At 40.4% G+C, this 21,884-nt stretch overlaps 3 protein-coding genes across 3 annotated transcripts; 2 read left to right on the top strand and 1 right to left on the bottom strand.

The window, feature by feature from the left end:
- The first annotated feature begins 3,700 nt into the window (after positions 1-3,700).
- On the top strand, positions 3,701-6,890 carry LOC115800307 (cytohesin-interacting protein-like). Its single transcript, XM_030757583.1, has 8 exons — positions 3,701-3,937; positions 4,212-4,261; positions 4,427-4,481; positions 4,620-4,722; positions 4,948-5,041; positions 5,184-5,250; positions 5,518-5,584; positions 5,802-6,890. Exons 1-8 carry the CDS (start codon positions 3,770-3,772, stop codon positions 6,278-6,280), a joined length of 1,083 nt encoding a protein of 360 aa, XP_030613443.1. The 5' UTR covers positions 3,701-3,769; the 3' UTR covers positions 6,281-6,890.
- Positions 6,891-13,692: 6,802 nt separating this feature from the next.
- Positions 13,693-15,285, top strand: LOC115800067 (uncharacterized). Its single transcript, XM_030757319.1, has 2 exons — positions 13,693-14,455; positions 14,559-15,285. The coding sequence occupies exons 1-2, from the start codon at positions 13,900-13,902 to the stop codon at positions 14,966-14,968; spliced, it is 966 nt and encodes a 321-aa protein (XP_030613179.1). The 5' UTR covers positions 13,693-13,899; the 3' UTR covers positions 14,969-15,285.
- Positions 15,286-15,354: 69 nt separating this feature from the next.
- Positions 15,355-21,245, bottom strand: galnt5 (polypeptide N-acetylgalactosaminyltransferase 5). Its single transcript, XM_030757318.1, has 10 exons — positions 19,793-21,245; positions 19,547-19,713; positions 18,966-19,085; positions 17,919-18,054; positions 17,682-17,801; positions 17,478-17,595; positions 17,020-17,349; positions 16,816-16,896; positions 16,303-16,452; positions 15,355-16,139 (listed from the first exon to the last, which is right to left on the bottom strand). The coding sequence occupies exons 1-10, from the start codon at positions 20,767-20,769 to the stop codon at positions 16,002-16,004; spliced, it is 2,337 nt and encodes a 778-aa protein (XP_030613178.1). The 5' UTR covers positions 20,770-21,245; the 3' UTR covers positions 15,355-16,001.
- Between the last annotated feature and the right edge of the window lie 639 nt (positions 21,246-21,884).

Here is a 21,884-nt window from a genome sequence, read left to right as displayed (position 1 = left end):
TTTAATATACAAGGCTTTTTAAGAAAAAAAACAAACTGGTCCAGATACCTTTATAGCAACTAAGGGTATTACAGGCATTCGTGGTGCCCAGAAGAAATCTAATGGACTGCTGGACTTTTCATCTACTGTTACCAATAGTCACTAGATGAAGTGAGTATTTCAGAGTACAGAGTACAACTCGAACTTATGTAAGTTTATCCTGACAAAGAAATTTTTCTGGCAGTGTTTGATTAGCCATAAAAATATCTACAGATACATAATATTCTAATATAAAGATAAGTAAAGCTACAAATGTCTGCTCTATTTTTATTTTTTGCATATTAAAGCTTTCTGTTGCTCAACTGAAATGAGCCATTCTCTGATAAACGTAAAATGGTCTTAGTCTAAACATTGTCTAACATTGCTTCAGAATGTTGTTTTTTTAGGGTAACAAATATATATTTTTTTACACCTCATTAACCTGACTCATTTTTGCATTAGGTTTTGTCGTGTATGAGGCACATATGCACAAAGAAATGTAAAAAGTCTGGTGAAGGAGCAAATGTAAAACAGCACGGTGCTGTGTTCATATTGTAACATTTGGACTAAATCACTTTCAGACATCACATAAGGAGAGCACAGATTGAATATGGGTGCACATTAGGATCACTAATACCACTCTCCAACATGGCCTACAGAGCCTTGACATAAACAGACTTAGGGGAAGTGCAGGGAGATGAACCTGCACACTATTTTGTGCTTGTATGAACTACAGTAATACATGTGCAGATATGCCTGTGTGTGTGTGTGTGTGTTTTAAATCATGTGACGTGACTCATTCAAATCATCTGAGTAATCAGTGCAGTGTTGGTGAAACTGGTGCTTTGGAGAAAAACATGCCGAGGCTTTTCATTCATCGATAGCGCCACATCCTGTCCACGTGTTCGTGTTTTTAGTTTCACAGACAAAGTGACATGCTTCAGTATCTCGGCTTGATATCAGTGTCGGCCTATTTTGCAGTATGAAAGTACTTGTGTGTCAAAATGACTGAATGATATATAGCATCAGCGGTGTTGGTTCTGAAAATAAGCAGGCTGTTGCTCTCTTGGCAAATATCAGTTCATGTGCAACTCTTCAGATTTTTCTTTCTGTGAAATTATGAGGTACATTTGTCCTTTAATTACTGAAAAGAAGAAATACCGAAAATAAATGTGTGTGTGTGTGTGTGTGTGTCTGTGTATACCTATGCCTATAGGTATCTTATTGTGTCTTATCTGCTTTTTAATGAAGCATAAAAGAATAAAAAGATAGCAGATAGCAAATCATCTCATTCCAAAGAGGAGTGATCACCATGTGCAATTTCTGACTGGTCTCTTTTTAATAACATATTGGATATGACATAGCTTAATATAATATATAAACAAAAGCAGATGTATTTTCAATAAAATAAGCCCTACTTCTGATTACTCATTTAAATGTAAATGTTTAATGTATGTAAAACTGTTTTGTGCTACTTCCTCCTATTGCATTGTGTCGTTTCTTTTGCACTATTTATTATATATATATAAATATGATATCAGTGGGTCAATAAACTTTTTCACCGACTACACATCTTTCATGTCTTTGCGAGAGAGAGATGGGATGTTTCCCCCCCACATCTCAAGGGTAATTTTGAAAGAAATGACTGAGCAGAACTGTGCAAATTACAGACTGTGGGGCAGAATTTCCCGGAGCGTCTTATCTGAGACATCATTTTTTTTTTTTTTTTTTATCATCTTCCCATTCGCGCTTTAAATGACATGACTCAACTGCGTTTCTGTTCTGCCGCGCTCTCTGTGCACGCAGATAATGTCCGTTAGACAAAGCGCTGACACTGAAGCCATCAGCGCTACATAGATGAGTCACTGCCTTCTTCTGTGTGTTGCTTTAACAGATTTTTACAGTGAAGCCTGCCACGGACGACGAGGTCACACAGTGTCACTAGCTTTCTATGGAGAGGACATAAACTCACATTTATTTAAAAGTTAGCTTTTAAAAGTACTTTAGCCACTTACAGTACTGTGCAAAATTCTTGAGCCAGCCCTCATTGCTTTCTATTTTGCTAGGAAAATGAGAAATAGTTGCAATAATTTATTGAAACATGTGCAAACATAAATGGAAGGCAAAAACAGAGTGTGAAAGTTAATATTTGCTATGACCATCTTTACTCTTCAACACAGCCTGAACTCTCTTAGGCGAGATTTCTTGTAATTTCTTTAAGTAGTCTTCAGGAAGAGTTCTCCAGGCTTCTTGAAGGACATTCAGCTCTGTTTTGTTCTATCCTCTGTCAAAATGATCCCACACTGCTTCAATAATGTTGAAGTCCTGGCTCTAAGGAGACCAATCCATGACTGACAGTGTTCTTTTGGTGCTTTTACTGCATTGACAGAGTGTTTGGTCTCACAGTCATGCCACAAAATGAAGCTGTTGCCAAACAGATATTTTCCAGATGGTACTGCATGTGAAGGGCCTGGCTATAAAGTCCAGCTCCTTGGAAGCAAAATATGAAGGAATGAGGGGTGATGCAAGGCTTTTGCACACCACTGTACAAAAGATCCACTTGAGCAAATTTCTCACATATTACTTCAGTGATGCAATTATTTTCACTTTGCGTATTGGATGGAGCCCAGTATTAAGATTAAGGCAGCAGACTCTGTTGAAATTATTTCAAAATATTACACCTGTGGCATTTATTTCAAATCTGGGGTTGGATTTATGCTGATATTTTGTCCTCTGTGCTCTACAATGGTTTTCTGTCACTTCCTTAAGTAAACAAAAGAGTGTCTAGGCTGCTGTCAGATATATTTGTGTGCTTAATGCAAAAAAATTAAAAATGTGGAAGGGGATTTGTAACATCCTGTGAAATGGGACATCTGTGTCCAGACTGTCTCGTGGTTAGTTGGCAAATTGTGCTCCTGAGGGTCAGTCTGCTCTTTACCAGATTTATATACTGCACCGTATTAAACTTTTTTCCCTGCTTTCACTGGAGTGTGAAGCAACTAAGCTTTTATATAAAGTAAAACATGATATCCTCCTTTTTCATGCTGAACAGCATAACTTTTGAAGGCAATGGTGTGGGAGAGAGAGAAAGTTTGTGCACCATAGCTCTGTTTTCTTTAACGCATCAACCACTGTCTGCACTGCTGTCAGCCAGTGAGTGTGTGCGATTTTTTTCTTTTGATCCAACCATGTCTGATGCCTTCGGCCCAATGACCCGTGCTGTCTGTTTAGGAAGCATGACACTGGCCCTGAGCTAAATCAGCCTTTTGTCTGGCCTCATAAGACAAGTCTCCCTGCTTGGCAGAGCACAGGACTCAGGCTTAGCCCCATTGAGAAACTGAGAGTGAGAGAGGCTGGAAGCAGGTGCTGCTGGTGAGGTGAGGTGGCTGGTTTCTCATGCATTGCTGATTTCTGACAGACCATAAATCAAATTGCAAAGACTACTAAAAGAAAAGGGGACTGTTTGAAGGGGAATTAAAAAGGAACTGCCTAAACATTCTCCTTGCTTTTCTTTTCAAACCAGCACAGCAGCACTTCTCGAGAAAAGAGAGAGAAAAAAAAAGTTAAAAGAGGTGAACAGGAAACAAGGTACGTGAGACTGTGATCTGCAGATGCGGGTTTACCACAGCTATCACATGATGTGGATTTCCGCTTGATGCATTTGCTTTTGGCTGCACGGCAGGGCAGGACCACACAATCGCTGAAGAGCTGCTGCAGCAGGACACGATGGTGCTTTGAGGACTATTCTACCATGCACTCCATCATGAATATGAATGGGCTTCAACGCCAGGGGAACCAGGAAAGTTACATTGTGGATAATACTCCAAAGAAGAAAAGTTCTCTGTGGTACCGAGCTTCACTGAGGGGGAGCAGTGAACGGCACCGTCAAAGCACTGGCTCGCAGCCCAAGGTTTGCAAGGTGAGACAATATATCAAGTACACACACACACACACACATATATGTTCACACCAGTAATTACGCAGAATCAAAGAACTTAAACACTTATTTACAATGTGCAATTAGAGCTGAGATTTTATCTGTCACGCTATTATCATAATTTACCACCAACGAACACCTTTATTTAAAATTCTTTGGCCTTTATTTAAAACTACCTTTACAGGTTCTAGAAAGTTTTAGTACCTGAATGTGCTATGCAGTTTTAAAGAGGAACTCTCCATTTCTCCTTTTGCAGCCCAAGCCAACTTACTCCAACTCGCTGGTTGATTACACAGACCCACAAAGGTAAATAGGTCAGAATTGATGTGCAACTTCTCATTGAGAAGCAGATTTCGGTGTTTTGCTTGGCTACATGTAAAATATTGGACTTTTTGTGCGTGCAAAGAGAATTAAGTTTGTTAAAAACAGATGTTAATTATCTACGCTTTTGCTTTTTCTGCTTTTGTGCAGGACCACAATTATATTGGAGAAGCAAGACAATGAAACATTTGGTTTTGAAATTCAGGTAAGCCACACATTTTAAACATTAAGATGAAGCAAATAATATTAATAATACTGTTTGCTCACTCTGTGCTAAAGATGATGTTTTGTGGAAAAAGTGCTGTTTTAGCTTGTTTTCTGACAGATGTGTCGCTTTTTGCAGACTTACGGGCTGCAGCTGAAAAACAGCTCTGCAGTGGAGATGTGCACATTTGTTTGCAAGGTGAACGAGGACAGTGTAGCTGAGAGTGCTGGCCTGACCGCAGGTACACCACCCACATCCTCCTTACCATATAGGCCCCACATAGAGATAGATGTTACCTTTGGGTTGTATGACAAGTAACAGATATATCACTTACCACATATGTGAATATCTACATGCCTGACCACCCACGCCTGCAATCCCACACACTGATGCACACATGCAATTTATTGCTATGCTGGGTTCTCATAACCAATTAGTTAATTTTTTTCCCCCTCATCTGTTATAGGCGACATTATTGTCACTGTCAACGGGTTGAGCATCGAAGGGTCATCTCACCAGTGTGTGCTTGAGCTGATAAAAAAATCAACCAACTGTCTAAAGTGAGTTACATCAGTGATAACTTCCTAAATACTGCTACAACAGCAAAGCAGAACAGATGATAAGCGGAAACAACTAAAACACAACATAATAGTTTATAATAGTATTTTAACAGAGTGTAATTATGTGTTATACATTATTCAGGTTGGAGACTGTTTGTGGGAATATAGTGAAGCAGATAGAGCTGGAGAAGAGGATGAACCTCCTTAAGGTGAGTCTCTATTAAACCCAACCAGTGTTTGAAAACAGCTGTCAATCAGCCATGTAGCAGCTTCAAACATGCCAGCAAAACTTATTGACCTGTAGCTACACAGCTGAATTAAGCAGGCTACACTCCAAAATTTCTCTCTCAAAAATACAGTGCACAGGCACTGTGTGCAAATATCTTTGTAGGTAAATGTTCTCAGTGAGTAAGATAAAAGGGTTTTACTGGAAGTATAACTGTGATGTTTTTGTTTTGTTTTTTTTGCCCATACAGCAATCACTACGTGAGAAATTGATAGAACTGCAGGCCCTTACTTTACAGGAAAAGCGTCTAATGCGAGGTGAGAAGCTCTGCTCAGCTGTCACACCACACCACTTCCTTTCACACAGCCATTCTCATTTCTCTGAAGTACGCCCCATTTATGATGTGGACTGATGCATAAATGCCAGATAATTCAGATGGTGTTCCCCTGAGAAATAAACATACAGTGGAAGCTGGTGACAAACTTCCTGATGCAAATTTCTTGTCAGCTAACCGGGACTTTGTTGTGTTTTCAGGTAATTTAAATGACAGCAGTCTCAACCTCTTGATGGACTCCCCTTCTATTTTGAGCTCTCCCATCAGCCGCTTTGGCCGGCGTTTTTCCAGTGACAGCAGCTACAGAAGTGTGATGACAGATGACAGTGACCAGGCCAGCGTGTTTGGAGATGTGAGCTCACCCTGTCCCACCAGTGCAGCCAGCACCACAGATGATAACTGCTTCTTTTCCAAAGACTTTCCTTCACAGGACAGCCCTGGGAGGTGCTCTGTGACCTCCAGCCATCATCACCAAACCCTCGGCCGCTCCAGCAGCTCCAGTTTGGCTGGCAGCACCAGTTCTCTGTCTCCGTCCTGGGAGGAAACAAGGATCTCGTCCTTGTTTGGTACCCTGCCCAGAAGAGGCAGGAAAGCCAGTGTCCGCAAACACATCTTCAAGTTAATTCCTGGACTCCAGCGATCAGTTGAAGAGGAGGAGACAGGGACAAACACTCACTGATTCGCTTTCCAAATGCTCCTTGTGCCTACTCAGTATTAAGTGTTGGTAAACAGGTGGACATTTTCAGGCTGTGCATTTGGCAATGTCAAAAGTGACTCTGAACCTGACTTATTTGCTTGGCTTTAACTTGTGGCACAAAAGCATTATAAAAATAAATGGAGGCTGAATGAATGTACACATAACAGATTGTAAAGTATAACAGGTGAAATTATGTATCCTTCTTACTTGAATGCATTTTTGACCTAATCACAGAATATGACGAGCATTAATCAATTTGAGTTGCAGCAACTGTATCAGTGTAGCAAATCCAACTTTAAAAATTAAAGACCACATGACCTAAAATACATGAGAAGACATTAAAGCACTTACAACACATTCAGGTGCTCAAAACCAAAACCAAGCCTCTATACCCTATAGATAGCTGCTCAGCTCAAAAACAGGATGTGGGTATGAGAATACTACTTAAGTACTTTCATTTCCAAATTGTTTTTTCCGACTGTGTTGAACTTGTTGAATGCAACGAAATACTGTAAATACTCTGAAAAGTGTATGATTTATTTTCTGTGGGAAGAAAATTCAACTTTGTACAATATTTTACAATGTTTATGATGCATGCTTTTTTTTTTCTTAAATAAACTTGTAATTATGAGTCCACTTAGCAGTGCATTCTTTAAAATACCTTTAAGTAATGCAGACTCATTTTAGAAAAGATGCAACTTTGGAGTGAACCATACTGAAAATTACTGTAGAAGATGCAGGTGGCGCTCTCACTGCGGTATCAAATCACTTCATGTTCATGTTACAGAGCCCAGTGGTGTGTAAAGCAGATCCATTCATCCATCCATCCTCCTCCACTTATCAATAATAAATCTTACGACTTATTTCATAGTGTAATCTTCACGTGCTTTATCCAAAGCACACTCTCTGCTGAATCACTTGCAAATTATACTCACAGTATTCACTTAGTGTATCTTTAGAGATTTGCTAGCTCTTCTCCGACTCACTAACAGCTTGGCTTCCTCTCCTGTCCCTTCTGCACTTTCCTTCTCTGTGTGTTACTCCTTGGCCTCTTTTAGAAGTTACGGTATTTGTAACAAATGTAGCTAGTTTGTAGCAGGGTTATAATAGTGTTGGATTTTACATTATAGTTTAGTTTTAGTTAGTTTTTACTTTTTTTTTCTCTAATTCAGTTAGTTTTAATTAGTTTTCAGGGTGTTTTTTCTCGTTTTTATTAGTTTTTAATTTTGGTTTCATGCTTAGTTTCAGTTAGTTTCAGTATTAGTTTTAGTATTTTCATACCTAATCAGGTGCTAGATTCAAGGCGCAAAAGTGACTATTGTGTAATGAAAACTTGACAAAAGATACCGTTTAAAGAAATATATTCAACAACCAACTGTTCACAAGACATGCTAAATGTGTGTAACATTAAGGACACACATGAACATCAACAGGGAGAAACAAAGAAAAACATGAACTCCCAAACTCAATAAATTCTACAATAAACTTCAGCATCAGTGCAGTAGATTAACAACACCTACATGTGGTGTTTGACAAAAACAAACTCTTTGAAGGAGTCAAAGCTCAAATCCAGCTGCATCCTGATGTTCTCACCACCTGAAGCTGCTTCTGTTTTGGAGCTAGCTTGGTTAGATGCTCGCTAATTAAACTTGCAGGGTCTTAGCGGCCTCTGTACATAACCTACGGAAGTTGCCGACCTCATGTCCACATTTATGCTTGTGTAGCTGGATTGTGTGTGTTAATTACCTTGTGGTCGTGTGCAGGTGTTTGTACTCTCGGCAGACCGCAGCCATTATTTTGCGGACCAGCGCGGTGAGCGCACGCACATGCGCACGCACTCACACAGTTGGCCTATGGTGCTCTCAGCTTAAACTCGGAGAGCGGAAACAATGATTTCATATCAATCCACAAGGCTTAAAAAAAAAAACAAAAAACAAAAAAAACAAGTAAATGAAAGTCAGTTTATCGATAATTTCAGTTAGTTTTAGTTAGTTTTGTAAACTCACAATTCAGTTTTAATTAGTTATCTTTTTTCCTTTTAATTATAGTTTTTATTTATTTCAGTTAACGACAATGTTTTTTCAATTTCAGTTTTCGTTATTTCGTTCGTTTTCGTTAACTATAATAACCCTGGTTTGTAGCCTTGGAGGCCAGGCTCCGCACCCTGGAAAGTCCTGTAGCTAGCCAGTCCCCTGTAGTCATTTCCTAAAAAATCCTCCTATCTGATCATTTCGTAATAACATTTACATTAATGGATTACACAGCAGTGGAGAATACATTTTATTACAGTAGAAGTTTTTTTGAAAGTGCTGTAACTAAGTTTAAGGATCTAATTCCTCCATTATTATTCTCTTCAATACCATGTGTCAACACAGTGCAGAGCAGCTACCTGAGCTCTATTCCCACAGAGGTTGATTATCTCATTAATAGTTTTACATCCTTATGGCATACAACTCTGGATACTGTGGCTCCTCTGAAAAATCAGAAGTGACCGACTTCCTGGTATAACATCACAAACGCGCTGCTTAAAGCAGATAACCTGTAAGCTGGAGACGAAATGGCATCTCACTAATTGAGAAGATCGTAATTTAGCCTACAAAAAAAAGGTCTTCCATAAAGCAGGCCATCTTACTATTCATCACAGACTGAAGAAAATAAGAACAACCCCAGGTTTCTTTTGAGCAGTGTAGCCAGGCTGACAAAGAGTCAGACCTCTGTTGAGCCAAGTATTCTTTTAACCTTAACTAGTGATGACTATGAATTTCTCCTTTAATTAATGCTTCAAACTTAAATATGATCAATCTATCTTTAATAATTGGCTACATGCCAATAAACCATTAATTAAAGAACCATTACTTGACCCAGCTGTCTAAGCTAATTTTATCCCATCTCCAACCTTCCTTTTCTTTCAAAAATCCTTGAAAGAGTAGTTGTAAAGCAGCTAACTGATCATCTGCAGAGGAACGGTTTATTTGAAGTTTCAGTCAGGTTTCAGGATTCATCACAGTACAGAAACAGCATTAGTGAAGGTTGCAAATGATCTTCTTACGGCCTCTGACAGTGGACTCGTCTCTTTGCTTGTCCTGCTAGACCTCAGTGCAGCTTTCGACAGAGACTAGAGCATGCTGTCAGTATTAAAGATACTGCACTGTGGTGGTTTGAATCATATCTATCTAATAGACTCCAATTTGTTCATGTAAATGAACAAATTTCTTCATAAAATAAAATAAGGTTAATTGTGGAGTTCTACAGGGTTCTGTGCTAGGACCAATTATATTTACACTATATGTGCTTCCCTTAGGCAGTAATATTAGAAAGCATTGCATAAATTTTCATTGTTATGCAGATACTACCCAGCCTCATCTATCCATGAAGCCTGATAATGCACACCAATTAGTTAAACTACAGGAATGTCTTATAGACATAAAGGCCTGGATTACTCCTAATTTTTCACTTCTAAATTCAGATAAAACTGAAGTCATCAGCCCTACAAATCTTAGAAACATGGTGTCTAACCAGATACTTGCTCTTTATGGCATTACCTTGGCCTCTAGTAACACTGTGAGGAATCTTAGAGTCATTTTTGACCAGGATATGTCCTTCAATGCACATATTAAACAAATATGTAGAATTGCTTTCTTGCATTTGCACAATATTTCTAAAATTAGAAACATTCTGTCTCAGTGTGATGCTGAAAAGCCAATTCATGCGTTTATTACTTCTAGGCTGGACTACTGTAATTAATTACTATCAGGCTGTCCTAAAAGCTCCCTGAAAAACCTTCAGCTGATCCAAAATGCTGCAGTGAGAGTACTGACAGGGACTAGAAAGCGAGAACATATTTCTCCCATATTGGCTCCTCTTCAGTGGCTCCCTGTTAAATCCAGAACTGAATTTCAAATCCTTCTTCTCACATACAGTCCTTGGATAATCAGGCCCCAGCTTATATTAAAGACCCCAATAGATAATATTACCCCAATAGAGCACTTCACTTTGCTCTCAGACTGCTGGCTTACCTGTGGTTCCTAAGGTATTTAAAAGTAGAATAGGAGGCAGAGCCTTCAGCTTTCAGGCCTCTCCTTTGTGGAACCAGCTCCCAGTTTGGATTTGGGAGACAAACACTCACTCTACTTTAAGATTAGGCTTAAAACCTTCCTTTTTGATCAAGCTTATAGTTAGGGCTGGATCAGGTGACCCTGAACCTTTTCTTAGTTATGCTGCAATAGGCCTAGGTTGCTGGGGGTTCCCCATGATACACTTCATTTCTTTTTCACCTCTTTTCACTCTGTTTTTATACTGCACTTTATATTTGATTAGTTATTATTAATCTCTGGATCTCTTCCACAGTGTGTCTTTTGTCTTGTCTCTCTCCCCTCAGCCCCAACCGGTCACGGCAAATGACTGCTCCTCCCTGAGCCTGGTTCTGCTGGAGGTTTCTTCCTCTTAAAAGGGAGTTTTTTCTTCCCACTGTCACCAAGTGCTTGCTCATAGGGGGTTGTTTTGATTGTTGGGTTTCCTCTGTATTTACTGAATGGTCTTTACCTTAGAATATAAAGCACCTAGTGCTGACTGTTGGGATTTGGTGCTATATAAATGAAATTGAATTTAATTCAAATAACTTAACCTGGAGTGGTGGCCTAGAAACCTGGAGTGGTGGCCTAGGGGAGAAGAAGAGGGTTCGTCACTGAGAGGACCCTTGTTTTAAATCCTCGGGTTGGCATCACTGTGGGTCCCTGAGCAAGCCCACCCCCCCAGGTTGCTCCCCGGGCGCCCTTTGGCTGCCCCCTGCTCCATGCTGTGCTGTGTGTACTACATACTCCATGTGTGTGATGGGTTAAATGCAGAGAATGAATTTCACTGCATGTAAATGTATGTGACAAATAAAGCTCTTTCTTCTTCTTCTAACTTACTGTTTACTCATTAACAGATACAAATGTTAATTAAGGAAATGAATAGGTGGTTACAAGCTTTAAAATTAGTTAAGAAACTTGCCTGTTTCCTGTAAAATAACTACTGTAGTTTTCTATTGCTGCTAGAGAGCTTGTACAAGTGCAACAGGGATAGGCTTCTTTTCTATAGTGTATTTTTAAGAAAATAAATTGGAAAGATTTGTTAGTCTCAAAAACCTCTTTTTATGAAAGTAAGTAGCTCCACATGCAGAAAATAACATCTCTAAGTTACAAGGAAAAAAGTATGTGGAATTAGGTCCATAAGTTTCTGGACAATGACAATTTTTTTTTAGCTTCAGCTTTAGTGGTTTAACAAAAGTACTGCAGTAGCTGTAGCTGTAGATATAGCCTCCCATTTTCAGAGGCTTAAAGGTAACCGAGTAGTTGACTGACAAGCAATTTCAAGGCCACGCAAGACCTATTTCCTTGATATTCCATAACTAATTAAGCAAATAAATAATCTGGAGTTTTTTCCCCCCCAAAGTGTTGAAGTTGTATTTGGTAGCTGTTCACTGGATCTCTCAATAGGAGGTCCAAGGACATGTTGATGCATCTCTTAGTGAAGAGACTTCAAATCAGGCTGAAAAAAATAAACTAAACCTATCAGGGAGAGACAGCAAGATCCTTGGGAGTGCCCAAATCCATCCATCCATCCATCCATTCGCTTCCACTTATCCTGTTCAGGGTTGCGGGGGGGCTGGAGCCTATCCCAGCTGTCATAGGGCGAGAGGCAGGGTACACCCTGAACAGGTTGCCAGCCTGTCACAGGGCTAACACAGAGAGACAAACAGCCTTTCACACTCACACCTATGGGCAATTTAGAGTAGCCAGTTAACCTAACCCCAGTAAATGCATGTCTTTAGAATGCGGGAGGAAACCCACGCAAGCACAGGGAGAACATGCAAACTCCACACAGAGAGAAGGAGAGGCCTGGGCCAAGGTGGAATCGAACCCAGGCCTTCCAGATGGTACTCTAACTGTGAGGCAGCAGTGCTAACCACTGCGCCGCAGTGCTGTGGGGGCAGAATTCTTTCCTTCAATAAAAAAAAACAAAACAAACAAACTCCTATATAACTTCTAGCCAAGTCAAGAACACACTCAAAAAGGCAAGCATACTATTGTCAAAGTCTGCAATCCAGAGACAGATGAAACCAAGATTAACTTGTACCAGCATGATGGGAAGAGAATGATATGGAGAAGGAAAGAAGCAGCTCCTGATCTGAAGTAAACCACACCATCTGTCAAATACGGTGGAGGCAATGTTATGGCATGGGCACGTATGGCTGCCAGTGGAACTGGGTCACTAGTGTTTATTGATGATGTGACTGCTGATAGAAGCAGCAGGATGAATTCTTAAGCGTACACGGATATACTCTGTTCAGATTCAACCAAGTGCTGCAAATCTGATGGGATGGTGCTTCACAGTGCAACTGAATAATGGCCAAAAGCAACCAAAGAGTTTCTCAAGGTAAAGAAATGGGATCGTCTTTAATGGCCAAGTAAGTCACACTGTCTCAGCCCAATAGAGCATGCTGTATGCTTTCAGCTGCTGAAGATAAAAACGAAGTCAGAGAGCCCCACAAACAAGCAGGAATTTGGGGATTATGTTTAAAAATAGTTATAATTCCCTAACAGTTAATGCAATACATTTGTTAAACCTCTTGAATTAAAGCTGAAAGTCTGCACTTCAGTCACATCTTGAATCTTTGATTTGAAACCCACTGTAGTGGTGTAAAGAGGCAAAATTACAAAAACCGTGTCATTGCCCCCTGTCTCAGATGTTCTCGTACATAGTGCACACATAATCACTCACACTATTTACCCAGTCCTGTCTAAAAAAAGACCTGATTGGTAGAACTTTCCTTGTCAGAAAAGTCTGAGAGCAGAGGAAAGAGAAGGTGCACGCATCTAGTTTCTTTTTGTAGTCCACTTGAATTGCAATTGTCACTGATTTTACTTAACTTTAAACTTAGCTTTAAAAATGGAAAGTTGCTCCAGCTAATAACGGATTAGCTCATAGCTGATTAACAGTGATAACACAGCATAAAATTCACAAACTCAAAGTGCAAATGCATAAAAGCTAAGCAAGTGGAATCTACATAGAGCAAGTCAGTGATGATTTAAGTGTATATGTTTTTAGGTTTCAGAGTTATCAGCAATTTAGTTGTTCTAAGACTCCAAAAGTCTTTATGTTCATAAGATGGTTTGGGGGACAAAAAACTTTTTGGGTCACACAGCAAAACAGTGCATTGAAAACAGAAGAAGCAGAATGTTAATCCAGACTCAAAACGTTGTAGAAAGAAGGTGGTCACCAAGCAAAGACTTAAATAGGAGTACAATTGTAGATGCCAGAGCCACAATGAACCTTTGTTTGGACCACAACAAAACCCCTGTTCTTCAGTGATTCAACACGGAGATGTACATGGTACTAGCAGTACAGAGCACACTACAGAGCCTGAGCTTGCATTGCTTACTGAAATGCATGATTAATTCTTTCTTAGCTGACTGACAAAGCAAAACAAGAGCGACACATTTGGAACAGTGGAGGAGGCAATGTGACAATTCTTGTTTTAAGATTCAGCAAAAAAACCCCCAAAAAACCGTCAGATCTGATTTGCTATTTTCCAGCATTATACAAGAACCAAAAGACAGATGGAAAGGAGTGCAATCCCTCCGAATACCCCAAAACTCAGTGCAGAAGAAGATGCACTGGCACCTCAGGTACTGGAGATTCTCAGTGGGATCAATCCTGAAGCCTTTGAGACCCTGAAGGAACCTGAAGATAGAGATGTGTGGTCACTGGAAGAGGGAGACGACTCTGTGTTTTACAGCGATGAGGAGCAAGATCAGCTGGACATAAAATCTACAGTATCAGCTGGCAACAAGTGCAGACATCTTGCCAACACTTTGTCAGATGAACCTAACCAGCAGAAAGAGTATAAGGCAGGGGAAGAAGCCAATCCTGCCAAAGAAAATTTAGACATAGAAAGGGAAATTACCCAACTTATCACTTGGACCCAAGAAGAACCCCAAAAGCTCCATACAGACAAAGCTAAACAGATGCGTGGATTAGACCCTGGGGAACCAGGTGCTGATTCTCAACCACGTCCAGGACAGTTTGTGAGAACTTGTGAAGATTTTCTGCAATCACACTGCACAACTGCAGAAATGCAAACACAACCTGAGCAAAATGTATTAGCAGAACAAGGTAAGAGGAATTTAGCAAAACTGTCTATTGAAATAGGTTCTTATAAAGGGTGGTCTTTGTTTACAGACTGTACAAGAGATTTTGCCTTTCCTCTTCTCTTTAGCAAATCGACAAGTTAAAGAGGAAGAAGTGGAGCTACAGGCTCAGACACCAGACCTTAAGTCCTTTGATGTACCTAATGAGGAAGGATACACAAGGCTGAAAAGGGAGATAAAATACCCAGGCCAGCTGTCTGGTGCTGAATTTCAGAAATCAAGTGCGGGTCAGCTTCAAGCGGATCAGAAAACCGAGCAGGTCCAAAAATATAATGTTCAAGTTGGGCTTCATCAAAACCGCAGTCCGGGTTACTCCAGCCTGCCTCTGGTAAAGAAATCTGGCTGCAGTGAGAGCCACCAGGATTCATTCAACCACCTCACATCCTCCAAGTACAGCACCGTGTCCTATCGCAGGATCCGCAGAGGCAACACCCGTCAGAAGATAGACGAGTTTGAGTACATGATAATTAATCAGTAAGAATCTGGTATGAATGACTTTCTAAAGAAACCATAATAAAACAAAAAAACAAAAACAAAATACCAAACTGTTAATCTGTACTATACACAGCTTACACAGAAATATCTGATGTAACACCCCTGCGCATGCATTAACAGTTACTGTTAGGGTACTTTGTGTGTTTAGTCATGATTTGGATCGATAAGAGTGGAAACCTCTCATGTTTGTACAGTATAATATTAAGTTACTAGCTGCTAATTTTAAATTCCTCTGAAGTTACCCGAGTAGATAATTATTAAGGTATTTGTTTTTTACTAAAACACTGGCTAATGGAGGGAAATAAAGAAATACATGCTGTTCAACATTCATCGATTTGTTGTTATTTTCAGCTTCTTTTCAAAAAAGCATCTTCATTCGTGTCTTTTTTTAAAGGTTTGTTACTATGTAACAAAATCATGAAATCAGAGCACAGGTTTATTAAGTGTTTTGAAACAACACTTCCCTCTAGTGACAAAAAAGGAAAATCATCCAAAGTTTTTCACAGCAAAAATCTACACCTAAAAAAACAAACACAAAAGCAGCCACTTTCCCCAAATGACCATTCAAAGCGCATGACATCTTCAAATGTTTCAACAAAAATCTCTGATATGTTTTATACAAACAGCTTCATGCAATTTAACTCATTGTTTAGTCCCAGCAGGAAAAAAAAAGTCTATAAGGCACTGTAACCTTTCATTTCTGTAAATGTTTTACTAAAGAACTGAAGTGTTAAACTGAAGACATCCATCTGAATACCAGTTCTCACTTTTCCCAAAATGCCAGTGCAGAGGATATTTTTCTCTAATGACAAAGTCCCAGTCCTCTAGCACACAATCCCACACCATTCACTTTAAAATTACACACATTAATGCCCCCAGAGCATTTCTTTTGTCCCCTGGAAAGTCATGATTTGAGGCTGGACCACACACTGTACTGTAGTGTGAATGCCACTGAAGGGTTTTTTTTTTTTTTGTAGTGCATTTTTAATCACATACAACTCATTGTAGTCTCTTCACTACGCGAGGTAGTGTGTGAACTCCCACTTCTGGAAGGTATTGCTGGGTTCACATGGGTTGAGACGAAGAGTGTCACTCCTAGATTCTGCTTCCAGACACATATGGTGAGAAACAAACTCTGCTATGAGGTGCTCCACCTGAACAAAGACAAAAAAAAAAGGGGGGGGGGGGGGGGGTGAGCACAGCACTAGCATCTAAACACTCCTTAAGTGGATTTAAAGAAAGCCAACTCTGTGGTTTGAAGTAAAGGCAAAACAAAGATATTGCACAAAGCAAATGACACACCCTAATTCAACTTACTAGAGCAGAGTTGGATGATTTGTGGAACCAGCGTAGTTCAGGCTTTGTGTTGTCACAGGACAATAAAGCAAAACCACTGCTGCCTCGGGGAGCAACACACAGGTTCTGCTGCCGAATGTGCCTCATCCAGGTGTAATTAAAGTGCTGAGCCTGAATACCAGAGAAAAAGAGAGAGTGTGACCCACAGGTAAATATGCTACAAGTCATTAGATTTTCAAGGACGCCTCAGTGGGGCTGATCTGAATCCAAAAAGGCCACATTTAGAAAAACATGGCCTCGTCTTGGACTCCACACTTGTTTACACTGGCTTGGGCCTTTTCTCAGACTCTGCATTTGTCTTGGTCTACTGGATATTTTTGTTATTCCCCACCATAATTACTAGCCATGACCACCAAACTTGCATATTGCCTGCATTTTTTTTCCTCTGTAAAGACTAAGAAAAATATACATAAAAAACCTATTACAGATCATTTGGTGACATTTACTGATAAGACAAGACAAGATAAAACCTACCTGCTTGCTGAGATCACACGTCTCAAAGGACAAAGAGCCGTTATGCAGAGCAAGGCATTTTCTTAAGCCACGATTGAAGACCTAGAGAAAAACATTTTTAACAGAAGTGAAACCCCACTGCTGCCCAACATTTGCTTACTGACTTACAAGAGCACGTGAAAATGGCTCTTTTATATTTCAATCAGAGCCACCCAGAGTACATACCAGGCCTTCAGCTTTCACTAAAGGAGCAACCATGTCTGGATAAACATTCTCCAGGTACCACTTGAAGCTCTTGCATTTGAGGTTCTTCCTTAGCTCGATCTGCTCTGTTAGGTTGCCAATATCTATGACCTTTTTATCCTGCAGGTGGTGGTAGCCATGGCCATAGAAAAGGTCCTTGTACTCATCCAGCCAGACTTCAGCCACCCTTGCCAGGTTACGCTCCACTGTCTTCTGCCGGTCTTTGGGGAATTTATAAGGATTCTGTCCGCGGAAAATGTGTCCTACTCGAGAGCAGGGGATAATCTCGATTTCTCCGCCACACATCCAGATCTGTTCAAATGACAATGGGCACAGCACATTTTTGGCCATATGAAGGGGGAAAAAAAAAAAGCAAAATGTCCAGGATGCTCCCAAACTGTTGTGACCAACATTCACAATGAGTTAGCTGAGTGATATACCTTAAATGAAATCTCCATGTTCTCTCCACCCCACACATCCAGACCAGGATCATAGGTACCAAGTTCAAAGAAGTATTTTTTGTCTATGGAGAAAAGGCCCCCGGCCATAACTGGGCATCTACATGATAAACAACAAAAAATTTTTTTTATCAAAAATAGCCACTAAAGCAGAGTAAAAACATAACCACAAAACATGAATTTTACCTGATTGGATCAGAGATGGTCATATTATTTTTCTTGATATCTGCTGGTGGTACTGCACTCCAGCCAAACACCAAAGGCCATTTGAAAATACCTCTTTGGAAGTTGTCAACCATCATATAACTGAGGATAAAGAGCAATAACTTTTTTGTTGTTGTTGTGCCAAACACAGAACTAGAAAATATTACCTCCTATTATGTATGGCTTATGTGTTACTTAAATATGGTATTATCAAGTTACCTCATGTCCTTATCACTGATGACTTCAATAACTGGACAGGGTACTTTCTTGCGATCCAGATAGATTCTCTCTAAGAGAGGCTCCAGCCAGCCCACATTACATTCAACATGGGAGTCGAGGAAGGTAAGAACCTCACCTGTATCAAAGTAAAACACAGAAATCCTGCTGCAGTTAAACCGCACCACCTGCATTTCAACAGCGCAGCCGTGCAATACTCAAAGCACTCATGAAATACATGTTTACTGATGTATGTAAAGTGCATCAATAAAGTCACAAGTAAGCAGGTGCTCATTTAAGACCAGAAACATTTGTATCAAAAAACAGCCACGTCTTGCACACATCTAATAAAATAAAAATAAAAAAAAGTACCGAAAATGTTGCTGCAACATCAGAACAAGTATACATTTGTGATACTGATGATTTGTAACCTAATTAATACAGTTTAACATAGCAGAAATACCCAAAAGACATACATTTTTTTTCTGCCCTAGAAAACATGTTTAAAAATTTTCTCTTTACATCATTTCAATGACTCTACTCCATCTGAAAGTCTATTAATTAACTATTCAATCTAGACTTGCATACTGTTTATATACTTTGTACTCTTGTACTTAAGGTATAAAAACTGCGTGCTGCACGTCCTTTTCATGGGACGTACATCCAGCCACCCACATTTGCAACTTGGATTATATTTTGCTGTGCTCCTGACCTGATCCACCATCCTTGGGCTTGAAGACTGCAGTTGTTTTACTGCACTTCAATATTTCACAATAAGGTACCACATGACTACAGTTTAATTAAACCAGTCTGTAAATGAACTATATCACATCTTTCATGTTATATCTGCTAAGATTATGTATGATGTTTGGCCCATGTCCTACATTAGTTTACCTGAGCACATAATCTGACATATTAATGCATATTCTATTACTGTCTTCATCTTTCTTTTTTGCGGGACATATCCTCTCAGCCGTGCCTATGCCACCTTTGTAGGCGCAGCGCGTATATAAGACACATGTATATGAGATTAATCTTGACCACACGTACCTTTGGCAACAGCAGCTCCAGCTAGCCTGGCCCTGATCAAGCCCTGACGCTCCTTGAGACGAATGATTCGCACTTTGGGAAACTGGGCCATGTAATCATCCAGCTGCTTCTTAAGGTAGTCTGCCAGAGTAAAAGTTACTGGTAAAACTATTGCATGCATGCAAGTTACACTGGCAGCAGGGAAACAATTAAAAGGACAATGCAAAGCTGTTAAAATAATGATGATCCTTCATATTGTTGCTACACCTGCACAGACTATAAGGATAATAGTAATAAAAAAAAATCATCCAATCAATAATTCAATTAGTATTAGATAAATTTAAAAAACATAGATGGTTTAACTGAAAAAAAGCAAAAAGCTGCTGCCACACATCTGAACATTTCTGACTGATGAATAATGCTGTAGTAGCTTGCCCAACTATCTATAAATAGTACAGTGTATTAGAGAGCATTTGAGCAGCACATTGGCATATAATACACAAGATATATGAATTCCCAGTGTTTAATAAATTTTTAATCAACCCAGCTGAGATACCCCGTGGAGACCCTACCGACCAATGAGGCATTCAAGACACTGTTACCTTTAGTGCTGAAATCATCCACGAGAATAATCTCTTTGAGGAGGTGCGGTGGAGACCTATTGAGCACACTGTGCACGGAGCGGAGGAGCGTCGACCACACTTCATCCACAAAACAGAAGATCACGCTGGTGGAGGGTAAGCCATCATGGACCAGATTCTGCGCGCACCTGGAAAACACAGCGCAAATGAAAATTCAGCTTTGCTAAGCGCGCCAGCTTCAGAGGTAACGTGCAGAAGAAGACTCACATATCAGGCCTGGTGTCTGGAATGGCACGGTCCAATGGGATCTTTTCACTGAGGTAGACGTTAAAATAGCCTTCATCCCATCTCTTCCTCACCTCTGCATCCTCCTTCCAGCCAGCGAGAGCCGCCTGACCAAACTGGCCCACTGCATTAGCATCTCTAGGCCTGGCAGTCATATCCAGAGAAAGGACTTTGTGGACACCTGGTTTTCTGACAGCAGTGGAGTTATCCTTAGCGTGGCCTCCTACTGGGAGACTGACTGAAGGCTTCACGGGTTCCTTTTCTGCATGGAGGGTACTCGTCACAGTCACCAAGACCTGTTCCCTGTCTTTTACATCTTGTTTCTCCTTATCTGTGTTGGCAGGTTGTTCAGCTGTTGTTTTAACAAGGTGTGCCTCCTCTTCCTGAAGCTGGTTCTTAACTGCTTTATTTGCCTTTGAATCCTTCCTGTGCAGAAGACTTTGTGCAACTTTAACAGGCTCCCCCTTGTAGGCAAGTTTGTTTTTATGGGTTATATTTACCACAGCTACATTTAGATCAAAATTTACTTTTTTTTTCTTCCCCGGAACACCCTGTTTTGGCGTGAAATTGTACAGGGCAGCTCCATCGTCACGTTTCGGAACATCATCTCCTTGCTTTTTAATAAAGTTCCACTTTTTATCCTGTTCCTTGCCTTCGTGTCTGTACACCTGGGCAAGTTTGACACCTGAAGTGCCTGTTCCTTTCCTCGCCTGTGTAACAGCCCAGTCTACCCTCTGCACCGGGTGTTTAAACCCCCTTTTCATATGCTGCGTGGCCCCGAACTGCTGCTTGAATATCTCCTTTTCTTTTATCACACGCTCTTTCAGCAGCTGACTATTCACTTCGTTTAGTGACAAGCGGAGAGCAGCCATGTCAAACAGCAGCCAAATGACAGAAGCAACGAACACAAAAGCGAGTACCCTCCCACTGTCCCTCAAGTATCTTCTAAGCCTCATCATTTTCAATCTTAAATATATATATTAAAAAAAAAATTCTTCTAGAAATATAAAAACAAAACAAAACAAACACCTCAAAGAGGCATACTGAAAGTGCCACTTCTAAGGCACACTTTTCTGACCTTTGGAGAAGTTATCTGCCTGCGTGGCATGCTAGAAATATTACACGAAGCAGCAGCGGTAGCCAGTACTGTCAGTCATAAATGCAGCAGGGTCTGACACCCGTGGCGAAGCACGAAGGTACAACGTTAAAGTGCATATTTGCCATACCGTACCGCGCCGTACCGGTTCGGTCACGTCCATCCGCCACGAGACCCTACGCCTGCCTCGAAGAGCTCCACGAACTTTTCCACGTCACGCACAAAAAGTTTTCGGCTTCGCCGCAGGGTCTATCCACGCCACAACTTTAACTTCAGTTTTGTATGAGGACGTTGCAATCGACTTCCACATAGTCAGTAAAGTGATTGGACAGAGTTTCTGTCAGAAAAAATAAAGGGTGAGAACGCGGAAGGTACAGGAAGCCAGGCGTTTCGCCTTCAAAATAAAGCGCTCATTTCCCCCAAACATCAGGTATGGATGAAAACAGGGCCAGGGCTAAAGGGGCCTGTGGTGGCACTGGCTCCCCCTGGGTGGAGATTACAGAGAGGATACGATCTACCCCCCCCCCCCCCCCCCCTTTTTTTTCTCCTGTAAAACAAACAAACAAAAAAGGCAGTTTTGTCCTGCTCAGTGCATTGCTGTAAATATATATATGACTATGTAATGTTCAGTGTTGGGGTTGTTATTTGATAAAAGTAATTTATTACACATTACTTGTTGCTTTTCTTAAAAGCAATGTCGTAAGCATATGTTGGTTTAGCTTGCTGGTTGAACAGGTGCCCATATGCCTGAAATGCAGCAGCCTGTGGTGGAGTCTGACCCGTGGCCCTTTGCTGTGTGTCTTCCCATGTTAAATGGACTAGTTCGTGTATAGCACTTTTTTGAGTACTCAAAGCACTTTATACAACACATTTGCATTCATCCATTCACACACACATTCATACAATCACTTTTTTCTACATGAACATAATTACAAGAATTATGTGTTTTTCTATCTAACACACCGGCAGAAACTTCGG

Source organism: Archocentrus centrarchus, chromosome 21 (assembly GCF_007364275.1).
Source record: "Archocentrus centrarchus isolate MPI-CPG fArcCen1 chromosome 21, fArcCen1, whole genome shotgun sequence".
NCBI lineage: Eukaryota > Metazoa > Chordata > Actinopteri > Cichliformes > Cichlidae > Archocentrus > Archocentrus centrarchus.
This window is presented reverse-complemented; position numbering and strand designations above follow the sequence as displayed.

Bases quoted from the DNA above. Each gene is read 5' to 3' on its own strand.
- LOC115800307 (XM_030757583.1), top strand. From the start codon at position 3,770: ATGCACTCCATCATGAATATGAATGGGCTTCAACGCCAGGGGAACCAG. The intron at 4,262-4,426 runs GTAAATAGGTCA...GCTTTTGTGCAG, and splicing joins GATTACACAGACCCACAAAG to GACCACAATTATATTGGAGA. The intron at 4,723-4,947 runs GTACACCACCCA...CATCTGTTATAG, and splicing joins GAGTGCTGGCCTGACCGCAG to GCGACATTATTGTCACTGTC.
- galnt5 (XM_030757318.1), bottom strand. From the start codon at position 20,769: ATGATGAGGCTTAGAAGATACTTGAGGGACAGTGGGAGGGTACTCGCT. The intron at 19,714-19,792 runs GTGAGTCTTCTT...TGTGTTTTCCAG, and splicing joins CCAGACACCAGGCCTGATAT to GTGCGCGCAGAATCTGGTCC. The intron at 17,596-17,681 runs GTAAAATTCATG...TTTATCATGTAG, and splicing joins ACCATCTCTGATCCAATCAG to ATGCCCAGTTATGGCCGGGG.
- LOC115800067 (XM_030757319.1), top strand. From the start codon at position 13,900: ATGGAAAGGAGTGCAATCCCTCCGAATACCCCAAAACTCAGTGCAGAA. The intron at 14,456-14,558 runs GTAAGAGGAATT...TCTTCTCTTTAG, and splicing joins AAATGTATTAGCAGAACAAG to CAAATCGACAAGTTAAAGAG.